This window comes from Pholcus phalangioides, unplaced genomic scaffold (genome assembly GCF_987345545.1).
Source record: "Pholcus phalangioides strain wild (caught in Gottingen) unplaced genomic scaffold, Ppha-v1.0 ptg000003l_1, whole genome shotgun sequence".
Classification (NCBI taxonomy): domain Eukaryota; kingdom Metazoa; phylum Arthropoda; class Arachnida; order Araneae; family Pholcidae; genus Pholcus; species Pholcus phalangioides.
In genome coordinates, this window is record NW_028301596.1 from 49,934,352 (window position 1) to 49,950,400 (window position 16,049).

The following is a 16,049-nucleotide window of genomic DNA, read 5'->3' on the forward strand; positions in this document are numbered from 1 at the left end:
GCAAAGTTTTAGGTGAAGATAAGGGAAGCAAGTGTTATCTGTTTTGTGGGAATTTTTTGTTATCTTCTCTTTTTTTTTCTTCCATTTTCATTGAAGGAAATATAAATTTCTTCGATTTTCTTTTCTTTTTTCATCCACTTCATTCTAAAATACAGTCAACCCACGCTTTACGAACATCTCGGTTTGCGAACAGCAGAGAATTATTCGGGTTACGAACAAGTCTCGCTTTACGAACACTCAAAACGGTCTAAATCCTGAAGGAAGTGTATCTCAGAAGTTTGAGACTACATTTTCTTTTTTATCGCCGACAGAACTGGGTTGAAGATATATTTCATACAGGAGTATAGTTCTCGCCACCAAATACTATACTCCTCTCATCCAGTCCATGGCTCAGCAGGTCATTTCAAACTTTATGGATCTCTGAAAAAAAAATCTCTTTTCAAAGATATTTTACAATAATTTATCTGACAGAACTGTCAGTAAATAACTTCTGGAAACATTATTTTGTCATCATCCTAAATTGTGTATAGTTCTTGATTACAAAGTTTGATAGCAAGTGACTTCCAAAATTGATGGTCCTGTAGCTATACAGAACCATCAATTTGGATTAGATTATATTTTGTGGACAGATAGTTTTACAAGCAATGTCGTCTCAACGCTTGGGGCCTCATAAAAATAAGACCTGTTTAAAATTTTCGAGAGTGAGCATAACGCAAACATTTCTAGTCAGATAGGGGCCTTGGAAAAATCACCGTGCCCGGGGCCATGACGTCCTTAAGACAGCTCTGGTGTTAGTTAAAAGCGGAGATTTTGATGTCTTTGACACTGGGTGACATAGATCAGGGGTGGCAACAATTGGACCGTGAGGTGAGAGTTACGGAAGTAGCAGTAGCAGATTTTCTTACGCAATCATCGGAGGTGAGCGACGGTAATCTCGACGAGCAAAATTTCCTTCAAAAATTATCCTTTTTTAAGGCAACTGCCTACGTACGGGGCACTTTTTTGAAAAAACTATAATTTTGACAAAACGAGTGGGGTTTGAACCAAAATACTGTATGAAATAAGGAAATCCAATGAAATTTCTGAAATATCTCTAAAACTTTTTGAGATATTTTAAATTATGTTCTCAAAATTGGCTCATTTTTAGTACTTACGCCAGACTGCACACTGAAAACCACACAATTTATTTGAATAGTTTTGATACTGTATGTTGCTATGAGTGTTGTCTGTGCAATGAACTAAAATTTCAAGATACACAAACTAATCTCTGAGATATGGCAGTTTTCGTAAAACATTACATGGATTTCCATTAAATTCAATTTTTTTCATTCAAACAGCTGTAAAATATTCAATTCTAAACAAATTCCAAGATCCTAGTTCATTGCACAGCTAACTAACAGTGTTTATCTGAAACACTGTTGAATAACTGAATGAGAATATCTTGCATAATTTTGAGTCATAATTAATCACATTATTTAGTCATAACTTTGTTGCTACTTATTGCATGTACAAGAATAAAATAGTTTTAGTTTCTGTGCAAAGCGTTCTTCCAAATGAATTTATAAAACCATTTTCGAAAAAATCGTCATTTGAATGAAATCAGTTGCTTTAAGTTTTTCCATAAAAAAAATACAAAACCAATGTGCTGCTGTCTATTGGTGAAAATATTCAGTCAACTGTTTATTTAGCAGGTGAAAAAGCAAACCGGAAAAGCATTGCACGAAATAACAAATGTCAAATTATTTTTTTTATTTGATAATGTTTTATGAAGTAACCATTCTACCATGCTGAGAGCATTAACCGACTGACGGTTTGAGGGTGTTGAGAAAATCTACTTGAAAAAGGTTCAGGTAATTGTCACAAAACTGCTTCGAAAAAAATCCAACCATTTTTCCTTCCCCCCGTACAAACAGCGGGATATCGGATTTAGTGTTGTGTGGTTTAAAATTTTTGTTCCGCCCACTGTTGAATGCTTCTTTGTAGGAGAGGAAAAGGTGTGTTCTCTCGTAAAAGGATTCAAACTAAGTACAATACTTGGCTTTTTGTGGGCTCGTCTTTTTTTCCCATTCCTCTGCCATCGTATTTTTTACTTTTCAAGTAAAGATCTGGGCAAAATGGAAGTGATTACACACGAGCGCTGATTTGAACAACTACCAAATTATTTTACTCAAAAATTTCAACAAACTTACCGTATTCCCACGCATTGGCCGGCATGCCGTAAAACACGAGGGACACCAGCTTTTTGTATGTTGTGGTCTTGGCCACTTTCGGCATGCCGGAAAAAGTGAGGTTATAATAGGATCACAGCATGCATTCAGCTGAATCAGTGGACTTTCCGAATAAAGTTGATATATATATATATTTTTCTAAATCACTCTTCCTCGTTTTCTTTAAATATTAATTTGTCTCGTTCTTCCTCAGGAATAAATTGAATCTATGCATTATCTTGTGTTCATAAAACTTTGAAAAGAAAGTATTTTACTTAAATAGTTCCTGAATTTTATTACTCCATGCCATCTGATATGAATTCAACTGTCAGCCTTCATTCATATACAGGGCCGCAATTAGGGGGAGCAGACGGGTCTCGTACCCCGGGCGCTGAACCCAAGGGGGTGCAAATTTCATTTTGAAACCTCTCCCTTACCATTACAAGAGGGCGTAAAAATGCGCGCTTGCCCCGGGTGACCAAGCATCTAGTTGCGGCCCTGTTCATACGCATGTATAGAAGACTAATCAAATTTTACCTTCTTTCAATTACAGTACCGACATTGAACAATATTTCAGATTCTCTCTGAAATATTTCATTTCCTTCTTCCTCCCATTCAGTTATTCATTCTAATATTAAATATTCAACTGTTTGTTTTCACTAACATCCAGTAAGAACCATCATTGTTGGCTCCGCGGATATGTATAATCTATTTTCCTGATAAGAAATTAATAAAAAATAAAGATATTCAAGAATTTTCCAGAATCCGTGAATCAAATTTATCGGCATTCCGGAAAATACGGATATTTTCAGCATGCTGGAATGCCCCACTGTTTCCCGGCATGCCAGCTAATGTGGGGGAGTACGATAATTGTTTTGCTAAGAAATTAGTTTTTCTCACTAATTGAATTCAATTGCTGTGGCCCGTTTGATCGTTAAATTTCTTCCTAAAAACATTATTGTGCAAATAAATGTTATGTTAGGTTGTTTGACCTCAAGACCTGTAAGATCTTTCTATTATGTGGACAATGGTGCTATTGGAAGAGCCGTAGCCAGAAATTTCTTGTGGGAAGGGAACTGACAGTGCAGTACTTAGTCAAGATTCCACAATATATAAGTAAAATTCTGGCATTTAGGGGGATGACTGGCAGTGGGGGTGTAGCCAGAGGATGCAGTGAGTGCTCGAGTACCTACAGTATTCTGTACCACTGATCTGAGCACCTCCAAAATTCATTCAGGGATCAATAGTTTCCATGTAAAGCTCAAGTCAAGCACCCACGGTTTCGTAACTCTTCCGACGTATCTAATGGCTGGGCCACCAGATCACTATCTTAGATGGAAAAAAAAAAAGTCAGTCAACCATTTGGATGTTTCGTTTGTACAATGAGCACACTTTTTATAAGAAGTGTGAGTAAATGACCACAAAAGATACTATAGAAAAATTGTATTTTATTTTTAAATTTAAATGTACTTTTTTTTCGTTCAATGTTGAGGCATTGTGCCTGATGAGCACGTACAAGCTCATTCATGTCCTGTCACATAAGTGTGAGGAATTGATAGATGCACATTTTTTTTTTTTTGTACGTAATGCTTAATCATAAGCCGTGGCTCAGCTTTTACAGCACAATATTTTACTGGATTTTCACCCGTGGCCACTTAGTATATTCTAGAGCTACTGTGTCGACGCGTGGACATCATTCTGGGCTCTCATCACGAGCATCCAGGTTTGTACCTCACTGGCGGCAGAGTGGTGGTCTACCGAAGTTTGTTTTCTGTGGTTTTTCAACTTAATGAACGTTACAGCAGCGGTTCTCATCCTTTTTTTTACTCGGGAGCCCTTTTCAGTATATAATTTCTATGGTGAAGCCTTGTTTCACTCGAGGAGCACATTTTGCATATAATTTTTATGGTAGAACCTTGTAGGCCTCTTATTTTTTATTTATCCATCAAAGTTACTGATTTGTTTTATTTTCCTCGAGTCACCGCGGAGCCCCTGGGAAGTGGAGCATCGGTTGAGAACCGCTTACAGGTTTATCCTGCTTGAAAGTTCGAATTTACTCATGACCCGTCAACAATGTGATAACATGCTTATATTTATTTCCACTTCCAACTGTTTTTTTTTAATTCTTACTATAACCGATAAAATTTAAAAAAAAAAAGCCACACACGAGTGCCCTTGCCTTATTTATTTTTTAGAACATTGCTCAACGAAGTGATGAACAATGATATAAAAATGTATATATTTGCATAAGCACTGGTACTATCTGAAAATTATCAACTGAGCAATGAAATGTTGCAGAGATTGAATACATGCGTGGATTTAGGTATTGCAAATGAGCCGCATTCTCGATTTCACTGAACATTAGGATGGCATAGTTTGCGCAAACCTAATAGAATTCCATATATGTTATGTACGCCTTACCACAAATGTGATGCGCATACGTGCCCATATGCTTTCTCTGTGTATGTTCGCCCAACTCTGGTTCACAAGTATGGGCTGATCCAGGCATAGTCCGGGGGGGGGGGTATAATGTCTTCATGGGGCCTACATGATAAAATTCTGGCACACAATAATTTCCGAAAGTATGTAAATATGTAAGCTGTTACTTCCATCGAAATATTGAACCCCCCCCCCCTCCCGAAAATCACTTTGCACGCGGGAGGGGGTGGGTTGGCGCGATCTTGGCATCACTGCCCAGCATATAACCTTCACAAGAGGGAAGCTCGCTGGACTCTAGAGACATGACACTCTTGACAGACACTATGACAGTCTTTGTTTATAAAATTTTCGCTTTCACTATAAATTTTTTCAAAAAGAAAATAGTTTGTATACTTTGAAATGGTTTAGTCTGCTGGTTGAGGTTAGGGGCCCAGGCAAAGGCCAAGAAACAAGAAGTGAGAAGAAAACATGGTCCAAACAGGGTTACAGGGGGTAGGGTAAAGGAGTTAAGAAACACTGGTATCAATTATGCTCTGCGTAAATAAACATGATACTGTATTTGGTTTTCTAATGTAGGGCTTTCCAATCACATCGGATAATTGAGGTTCTGCCGTATCGTACTTGAGTAGTGATAAAGAGGTAAAGATAAACAAATAAAAAAATAAAATTAAAAAATTTCGCCTATACTGTAAAAAATTAAAATCACTGGAAAGCCAGGATGTCACAATTCGGGGGGGGGGGGAATCCTGTTTATCTCTATGCATTCAGTGTTTCGCAGTCAATGAGTTTTAATACGATGTAATTTTTTCATGCCAAAATAAAAGTGAATGCCAGTACATATCCTACAATCAAGCGATAAGAATTTCTATAATAAGATAAAGACGTGCCTTTTAGGTGGGGCATTTCTTGCTGAAGAGCAGCCTTTTTTATACTTTCTGAAAATTCCTCTTCGTTTACAAAAGGATTAAGGCTTCTTTGAACTGACTATTCGAGAGCTGCTTGTCAAACGTCTATCTGCTAAGTTAATTGAAAAATGTCCCCTCCCGCCGAAGAGGCAGAAGCCATTTTGTCGTTTTCAACGCCCAGCGCTGTTGCGAGTACAATGGTCATTTTGTGGAGAAAAGAGAGGGGCGTATGCTAAGCCAGCTTAGTGATTCTTTATGGGGGGAAAGCAAGTCAGTATATTTACGGCCAGGACCATTTGGAAGTCGAAAAGTTCACACGTAAAAATACGGCCTAGACCGTTTGGAAGGCATCAACTTCACACGTACATATACGTGCAGGACCGTCAGTCGGTTAACAATAAGCTGACCATATTTACTCGAGAAATACGGGAATTCGGGCTTCGGAATACGCACCAAAAGTTATGCCAAAAGTACAGTCAATTGCACACTCACACAGATACGGTCACTCACGTGGTCATTTGTACGCTCACTAACTCACTCCTACAGTCAATTTCATACTCACTTGGTCACTCACTCGGTCATTCATCTACTTATATGGTCACTCATACGTTCAGGACAGGCAAAATGTCAGATACCAACGTTTCGCGTACAAGGGGTCCAAATCTCGGCGGCAAAATTTCCCGATCCCGACTTGTATACGTTATCCCCTTGTGCATATGCGGCGTATATACGACTTTTGTCCTAGGTGCGGCACTGCGTCTGACCATTATGCTCACCCTCGAACATTGAACATTGAAGGACCGGACGCACCCCGCTTCCCATCTCAAGGAGATATCAAAGCGTTCCCGAAAGATGGGTGCATCCGGAATTAATGATTTTTGGTCACCCTCGAACAGAAAGAAGTTGGCCACCCCTGATATAGATGATACATATTCACGAAACCAGACTTCACCCTGTTATTTTTTCCTTTCCCTAACCTTTCCCTAGTTTTGCAGGCACCTGAACTAACATTCCCCTCAATTCATACTTCCTCAAAAGACCCCCTCCCCCTTCTCTAGTAGGCCTCTCAGACTTCAACAGACGCCCCTCCCCCCGTCTCACTCTGCAGGGTGGGGGGGGGGGGAGGTCGGCTAAACGGTTTTGTGTCCACTCCCTGTGCCATATGCGTTGTCCTTGAGTGATTTGCTGGATTCCCGCACATAAGCGTATTCATGATCTTCAAACGGGAGAAGGGGGTGTGGTTTACCGAGGATGTGCATGTTGATCGGAGGAAGGTATTGTCTACTTTCGCCCCTGCCACTTTATGTTTATTCTCGAATGGCAATTATAATCATAAGCAACGATAATCAGTCATGTCGACGAAAAGCGCGATGAATAGTTGTTACGGACTCTTCGCGAAGCTTAGAACACAAAACGATTTCTGTTGTGCAGTAACCATCATGACAAACATTGAAGTGGCGGCCGAAGGAAGATCGTTAGCGCTACCTGCCGGCAACTGCGCGAAACTCTAGATTCCCCTATTTCTACCTATACATTATTCGATCAAAACGGATTAAAAGCTGATTTTTTTTAAATCGGATGATTCTTTTTGAAACACCCTGTGTTATTTTTGGAAGAAAAGAGTTTGTATTGGAAACAAAAGATGTGAGTGGGAGAGACACATGTAATTATTTCTCATTATATATGAATTTCAGCAGTTCAGGCTTTTTTTCATTAAACATGAGTTTTCATCAAAAAATAATAATTCTGTGTGAAATCGATTTCAAAATATAATTTCTTTCATTAAATTATTATAAATCGTTTTTTCTCAATTAATATGATAAATAATTTCTTTCAATATAAATATGTGTGTGTGTGAATTTAAATTACTTCTTTTTCCTCATTAAATATGAAACTCTTTCATTAAATATCAGAAATAATTTATTACACATTAAATAAGTATATATCCCCTTATTTTGAAATAATTTTTTTTCATCATTCTCACTGATTCCGAATCGGTCAATCGGGGGGGGGGGGAGGGGGGCGAAGGATCTGATCAGGTGCAGTACGTGGGGGGCACCTTTTTTTGTAACGTAGAAGTATTTCCTAGTCACACACTCACTTTCTGCGCGGCTTTGCGTGTGTAAGTGTTCGCGTTCAATTACCAGGTAGTTCCCAGTGGTGCTCATAATTTTAGAGCAGGGGACCCCTTTAAAATATTGAAAATGGAGTATTTAGTGCCTGTGTCGGCCATCCCTCAGTGTGTGGGGGGTCATTACAGCATGGCAAAAAAAGTTCCGCGGGCCGTCTGCTGAAGATTTTTGCTCCAGGCTAAAGAATATAAATGGAAAAAGTTAATTAGAAATTTTCTGTGAAAAAAAAAAAAATTTATGCCTTTGAAATCACATCAATACGTCCCGTATTTCCGACGACAGTCCCGGTATTTTCTGTTTTTTTTGGCAAAAGTGTCCAGATTTTTCCCGTATTTTACACGAAGCCTCCTTGAATTTTTTTCCTTATTGAAAGTCAGATATTGACATTATTTTTCAACTCATAAATTATTTTATGATAATTACAACTATGTATGAGAATATTAATCTCCCACATTTGCCATGGTGAACGTTATTTTTTTCGTGGAATACATTTTAATCCACTGCTATTTGTAGTAATGCATCATTTCCCGCAATTGTGATTTTCCGTAATTTAAACAATATTTGGCAACTTTGTTTGGGTTTGGCGTCGTTTTTGGAGATAATTGGCGATGTCCCGTATTTGAAATCCCGATGTCCATGGTCAGCCTACATCAATATCACAATTTATTATGAAGACTTTCTTTTACAAATGATCAAGTGAAAGTAGGCTGACCATATTTCCTTGAGTGGAATACGGGAAATTGGAATTCAAAATACAGGAAAATACGGGACATCACCAATTATCGCCAAAAATTACGCCAAAATTGAACAAAGTTGCCAAATATTGCTGGAAATAACGAAAAATTCACAATAGCGGTAAATAGAGCATTACTGCAAATTGCAGTGGATTAAAATGAATTCCACGAAATAAAATGTTCAGCAAGACAAATGTGAGAGAATTGTGTTCTTATTTGTAATTATAATGATTGAAATTATTTTTCAACTCATAAATTATAATTTTGATTTCAATAAAGAATAAAACTCCAAGTGGCGTCATGCAAAAAAACGGGAAAAACCGGGACACTTTTGCTAAAAAGTTGGGACGGCCAGAAAAAGAAAAAAAAAACCAGGACTGTCCCGGGATGTATGGTCACCTGAAGTTAGAGAGATTTCTTTTTTTTTTTTTGCCCTATTTTGCACCTCGACCGATTTGTGCTGCATCTATATCACTAACGCCCGCAGTTTCTCACCTTCCCAATAGGTGCCAGCACACGTTTCTCTGATAAACACCCAGTATTTATAATACATATGGTTACTAGACGTCCCACTTTTTTTATATCTTTTCTGGCTACAATTGGTCATGTCCCGTATTTGCCCGCATTTCGAAGCCCAATATTCCGTATTTTTCTCGAGCAAATATAGTGATCCTAGCTTTGACCAATCGGCGTCTGAATTCCCAGAATACCAGAACTAGGGTTACCAGTTTCAAAAACTGAGAAAGGGGAACGCCGGCACAAGCACTCTTGGTAATGTCAATTTTCCCGATTTCCACAACAGATGGAATCACTATATTGAACAAACAAAATGACCACAACAATTTTTCTACACAAAAACAACAGAATCGCTAAAAAAAAGAAGGAGAAAGAAACAAATATAACAATCCATCTCCCTTTCCTTATTACAATAAATTGTTCCCACCTTCTGGACAATTTTACTGCTCGTCTTGGAACATGACGAGAGGTATTCTTTCGCCAACAACAAACTCATATCGATGATAAGAGATATATGTTTCAGAGTGAAGAAAAAATTGTTTTTTCCCCCGAAGGAAAAGAAAAGTTATTCTGGAAAGCTGAAAAGGGCTAATTTTCCAAAACGTTGGAGAACGCTTGAAAGGACATCAAAAAGGGGGACGCCTGGTAACCCCACCAGAACCCAAGTTGTCTTCAAGCAGGGCAGATGCTATTCTAATCATGGTCCAGTGATAATATGAGGAAGACAGTCTGAAAAACATAACCATCGGTGATTTTTCTGTGATAATTAGCAACTTCACTCATATTTGACATTTTTTTTTTGGCGCCAAATGTCGATTTTCCATATTTGGGATCGTAATATTCCGTAATTTTCTCGAGAAAATATAGTCAGCGTTCTAATCTCGCGTATTTTTCTAGGTTAACCTTTTTCCTGTTTTTGGAGGATTCTAGTTTGCAGGCTCTGTCTGTAAGGAACTGGAGGCACCATCTTCATAATACCTCCATGGAAATGAATAGTGACCGTGAGCAAACCGTCAATGAACTTGGAGGGTCGCGAGAAGATTGTCCAAAATAAAAACTTCCGAATAAGAAATTAATTTCTATTCAAAAATATGCCACAACTAAAGAATACCTTTATTCAACCGTGAGCTAATTACCATGTATCATAGAATGCAATTTTATCAAATTCTACTTGTACAATAATCAATATATTGGCTCCGTCATGCCAGAATCACGAAAGTGCAATGTCCTTGCAAAAAAAGAACGTCGGAAATGACGTTTGAATGTTTACTCTACCCCATATTACTCTACGGAAGTTATTTTTCTAAAATGTTTTGTAACGTGGTGTTTCAATATAAGATTATCGAAAAACATATACGTGTGTTACATTCGCGTTTCAGGCACAACTTTGAGAGCAAAACAAGGTATACAAACAGCTGATAGAGAAAAAACGAAAAATAGTACATTCGTGCTTCTGGAGTATGCGGCGGACGATATCAAGTGCTTGACAGGGTGACTTTTAGAGAGAGAGAGAGAGAGAGAATGACCACTACTACTACTAAACCATACATGTACCTCGTCCATATTCCTCTGCGGAACCTAAAGAGAGAGAATGACCGGATTTCAAAATTGTAAATTTCTTAAAAATTAAAAACACAGAATAGAATAATAAATAATATGTGAATATACGAGGGGAAATGTGTGTACGTTTTATGAACAATTTTTGTTAATGGTCGATTTCAAAGGTACAATAATTTTGAAATCGGATCAACCAATTTCTTAATCACCCTGTATACGAAAATCAAGGACCACGCACCTCGCTACACTTGTATAAGAGACACCAAGTACATAAAAAAAACAAAGTAAATATTTATGTGATGTTAAAAAAAAATTGAATATCTTTGGAAGTCAATATCGCGTAACTAAAATCGAAACAAGCATTCCGAAAAGTGCTTTCGGGACAGCACATTTACTAGTAAAAAATCGGAATGTTCCGGTAGCCTATGAAGGGGTCACCGAAAATTTTTTTGGTCTATAAGGGGTCGTGCTTCAAAAACTTTGCGCACTATTGGGCTAGACCCTCCCAGAGTGGAGTGCCACACCACTCTTGAAGGGGTCTTATCACTCTTTCTCGGTGGAGTTTATTGCGATATTAAGCGTTTATGCTCCGTCGTCCCCTTCCGTTTATCTAGAATTCCGTGGAAATATAGGATGGCGAAGTGGCCGGAGGACGCAACCTTCAAGTTTGTTGAAGAATATCTTCGCCATGAATGTTTGTTGAACTATAGAAATGAAAACTTACCTTAAAAAAGAAGCTAGAAATTCCAATGTTGGAACCAGTGGAAGCTTTATTCGGTCGACCTGCTCCCAGGAGTTACGGAGAATTGAAAGTTCAAAAATATCGGCCGCTGGTGTGGAGGATTTATTATACTACATTAAATACTGGACGGGTTTGGGATATTTCCCTCATCCAAAAAGAATTTGCTGCCATCTATTGGTGAAAATACATGACTAAGTATTTAACGTCAAGAAAAGCACCGCATTAAATTGAAAAAATAAAGTATCACATAAATTTTAAAAATTTAATGAACCCTTAACCCCTTAACGATCGCATAATTTTCAAGAAAAGAGTAATAAAAGTGTTAATTCGTTTTATTCAAGAAAATTGTATAAAAATAAGTGTATGAACAATACGTGTATTCATGTTTAATTTTTGGAATTTTTTTTAGCTTGAAATCACGAAAATTTAAATTTTCAGGAAAAACCAACAATCAGGGTAATTATGACTGAATGTTGGCTTTCCAGCTGGGCTTTCGTGATTTTTCGGGCAATTCTTGCGGGTAAGAAGGGAAAAACGAACATCACGAAGGCCCCGCTTTCCAGTAAGTAGGAAAAAATAAAAAAATACGTGTTTTAAACATTAGAAGAAAATTTAATGAAACTTACACATAACACAAATAAATATCAATAATTTCTTCTTGTGTGATAAATTTCAAAGCATGAGATGCAAAGTCCAACGTCACAATTTGGACAGTAGTACCGAGTTTCCTTCCTACATCTCTTATTGTTTGCATCTCTTCTCGAAGAACAAACTTTGCATTCTCTTGATGGTTTCAATAAGTTCATCTACTAAAGACAAACGAGGGATTTTCCCCCCACCTTGTTTTTTGTAAATAAGATAGGAATTAAAAATAGTTTGATCTAACACAGCGGTTCTCAACCGGTGCTCCGCGGAGCCCTTGTACACTCTCCAGGGGCTCCGCGGCAGCTTGAAGAAAATTAAAAAAAAAAACCGTAAAATTAAAAAAATAATAATTATAAATATTTTTAAATATAGCAAAAGTATATAAATCAGTAACTTTGATGAATAATTAAGAAATGCGCCTATAGGGGGCTCCGCCATAGAATTTTTTTACTACATAAAAAGGGCTCCGCGAGTCAAAAAAGGTTGAGATCTAACACATGAAAAAAATATTTTCCTATAGTATTTCTTTCCTCTTTTTCGAGCAATAAAGTAATCTCCAACATATTGGTCTAAAATGTCTACTGCGCCCATATTTTTGTTGTAATGTGTTACAACTGTAGGTTTTTTTTCACAACTTTGCTATGGCACTGTACATCTACCACGTCATTTGTATGGACAGTAGATAACATTATAAATTGTCTGGCATGTAAAATGAGAAATAAAAATTTTTCCGGGTATAAAAGAAATGGATTGTTTTTGATCTTTTCGGTGCGTTACTTTGAATGCTCCAGCCCGGAAATATCACGGACACGAGAAATAGGAAGCGAAACCTCAACCCGTCATTTTGACGGGCGCGAGACGGAAGGGGTTAAAAATTCAAAGAATTTTCTCACATTCACCGATTTTTCCTGTGAATGTGTGAAATTTCTCATGAATTAGGCATATTACTGGTAGTGAGAGCCAGGGCCGCAACTGAAAGACCAGACGCGCCTCCACGTTAATATTCGTGAGAACCTCTAACGTATTGGAGACGCGCCGGAGACCGTTTATTGAGTAAAAGAAAATCTGACTGCAAGAGCCATACAGAATGGACACAACCGTGGAAGACAATACTGTCCCATCACGAGTCCTAGATTCTTGGATAGATATATGTGAGAAAAGGAAAGGTGACAGAGCAGCGCGTCCGCTTTCGAGGGAGCTTGGTGTCCAGACCTAGGCTCCCACCCGGGCCGTCTGCGCCGGGGAGCATCTCTGCTGGCCGTCTGCCAGAGAGTGATGGCTCCCATCTAGCCGTTGCTAGAGAGCGCTCCCATCCAGGAAGCTGGAGAGCCAAGTTTTACCAAGGGGGGACACCGCGCCGTCCCTCTACGACGGTTACAGAAAAAAAAAAAAAAAAAAGTGCAAGAAAGAAGAGTATACAAATATACAAAATGTACAGGAGATCCTATAATACACACGATAATACACATGTGATCCTATAGTTACGGCGTCGACATCAGGGAGCTTACACAAGCCCTGGGTGTGGTGAGTGGGTGAGTTGGTCGTATCGCATCTCGTTGAGGGGTTTCGGATTACACCAGCATAAAATGTTGACCGGTGGAGCGTGATCTGGTAACTGGCGGGTCAAGATCATCCGTATTTTCGCTGTCAGAGTCGCTAGACGGGGGGGTCAGACATGGTATCTTGACGTAGAAGGTGCGAAAAAGCTTCCAAGAAGTTAATTAGTGCAGCAATTTTGTTGTAGTTGAAGGGGCTGCGCATCATACGTCGTTTCCATGCATATTGGTGCACGCTCCAGTCTCCCAAGAAGAAGGAATGGTACGATTCCGTAAGGGTACATATGGAAACGTAGTGATGGAGATCGCCGATTCCCCCGCAGGCGCAGAAGTGGTTATTCGAGGCCTTAAACCTCTTCAAGTACGTCGGGAAGGGACCATGTTCCGTGTAAAAGATGATTTTCGTCCTTGACCACACCTCCCGACCACGTGAGACCGTTGGGACAATGAGGTTAACGTTGGTGGAAGTCTCCTCCGCATTCCATATGAGTTGCCACCTGCGGAGGACCAGCGTAGCAAAATGTGACTTCGCGTGCGAAGCTGGCAGCGGGAGAGTGATGGCAGAAGTGGCTTTCGTGGCGCTTTTTGCTAGGGTGTCGGCCTCCTCGTTGCCTTTAAATCCTTGGTGGGCTTTAATCCATGAAAGGCGTATGCGTGGGTGCAGGAGGAGGGTATTGCGAGTGTCGTTCACCAGTTGGGTTCGGTTGAACGGGTTTGATATGGCGTGGAGGGAAGAGAGGCTGTCAGTGAAGATCATAGAAGGTTCAGAGCATGATGAAGCGAAGCGGACCGCTTGGAGAATGGCAAAGATCTCGGCTTGGAAGATCGAGTTGAAATTGTTGAGTCGGGAGCTCCAGTCTTGTACTCGGACATGGTTGCGGAATGCCACGAATGCAGAGGCCACGCCGTCGGAGTTCTTGGAGCCATCTGTGAAGATCTGCCACTGTTGTTCGTTGAATGGCGCCTGGAAAAGAGCAATTTGGTTCGTGGGCAGTTCCTTTGACGGGTGCTGGGGAACGCTGGGGACCGGGCGTTCAAACCTGTCGGCCAGGAATCTCGCGTTAAAAAACGTGACGTCTTCCCTGAACCTAAGCAGCCGAACCTGGCGATTCTCCGCTTGCAGAACGAGGCCCAGAGGAGGGTTGTGGGTGGCCAGCTGGAGTACCTTGTTCGACGTGGACCTGTATGCTCGAGTGATGAACAGGAGGTGCGGGCGCTGAAGAGCCTGAACCGCCCTTGAGAGCCTGACGCCGGGGTCGGAATACCACATGGATGCACCGTAGGCCACTTGCCTGACAATTATCTGACGATAGAGGGTATTCCGGAACTCCTTGCCGTAGCCCCAATTCGAGCCTGAGAGGCGCCTGAAGTCTTTGAGCATCTTTGCCGTCTTCTTCTGCAAGTACGACACGTGCGAGAGGAAGTTAAAGTTCTTATCAATAATTATCCATAGAACCTTAATTGATGAGGCATGCTTTAGCCTGACGTTGTTCAGTTTGAACGAGGGCTTCTTCAGGCGCTTGTTTGGCCACAGGACCAGTGATTTGGATGGTTCCACCTGAAGGTCGTTTTCCTGGAGCCATCTGGAGATCGTAGGGAGAACGATGCGTCCCAGTGACGTGACATTCTCCGGTTGGCGAGCGGCTAGGACTAGCACCAGGTCGTCGGCATAGGCTTGAAGGAACGCCTTTGTGCCAGGGGGAAGGGGGAACGATGAGTGAAGAAGAGGATCGAATGCGAGGTTCCAGAAGGCCGGACCGGTGCATGAACCTTGCGGGCAGCCACGCACTAAAGTGCGTGATACCTCGCCCATGTCCGTAGACAGGGTGACCTCTCTGTCCGGCAGGATATCCTCTAGTAGCGCACTAAATGGGGCTGGGACATCAAGGTTACGGATGGCGCTGATGACTTTCTCGTGGCGTACGTTATTAAAGGCTCCCTTGATGTCCAGCGATATGACTGCCGTAAGGAGATTCTCCCTGCGGTTTGCCTCGATCGAAGTCAGCAGGTGGCGAAGGGCGTCGTCTGCTGATCTTCCTGCCCTGAAGCCGAATTGCATCGGATGAAGCGCCTCTCCTTGCTCCAAGTAAAACGTCAGCCTCTGTGCGATTAGTTTTTCCAGTATCTTGCCCAGATTCGAGGTCAGCGTGATAGGCCGGGATGACGTTGTTAGTGCGGAACCAGGCTTAGGTACAAGTACCAGGCGGCCCTTTTTGAAGATGGATGGGAACAGGGAAAAATCCAGGCACTTGTTGCACACTCCTGTCCAGTCCAGGGCCGCAACTAGATATTTTGTCACCCGGGGCAAGCCGGCATTTTGACGCCCCCCTGCAATGTAGAAGAAGCACTTGAAGGGTGAATTTGGCGCCTCCATTTGGTTCAGCGCCCGGGGCACCAGACCCGCCTGCTCCCTCCTAGTTGAGGCCCAGGTGAGAGCTATAAGCTTAAAAAAAAAAAAGAAAAAGCATCTCTCCCTTCCTTTGAGCAGACTATGCGTATGGACTAGCCTTGGCTTGCAAAAAAATTATCCAATGAGCATCTACTTAATCACTTATCGTGTGTGGACACTTTTTGAACCAGTAACTTAAAATTTAGTTTAGTTTCTGCTTGATTACT

The 16,049-nt window shown here is 40.6% G+C and overlaps 1 protein-coding gene across 1 annotated transcript; it reads right to left on the bottom strand.

The window, feature by feature from the left end:
* Positions 1-13,533: 13,533 nt before the first annotated feature.
* Positions 13,534-15,492, bottom strand: LOC149088765 (uncharacterized). The gene has a single exon (XM_089252303.1). The coding sequence runs from the start codon at positions 15,490-15,492 to the stop codon at positions 13,534-13,536; it is 1,959 nt and encodes a 652-aa protein (XP_089108429.1).
* Between the last annotated feature and the right edge of the window lie 557 nt (positions 15,493-16,049).

Bases quoted from the DNA above. Each gene is read 5' to 3' on its own strand.
- LOC149088765 (XM_089252303.1), bottom strand. From the start codon at position 15,492: ATGCAATTCGGCTTCAGGGCAGGAAGATCAGCAGACGACGCCCTTCGC.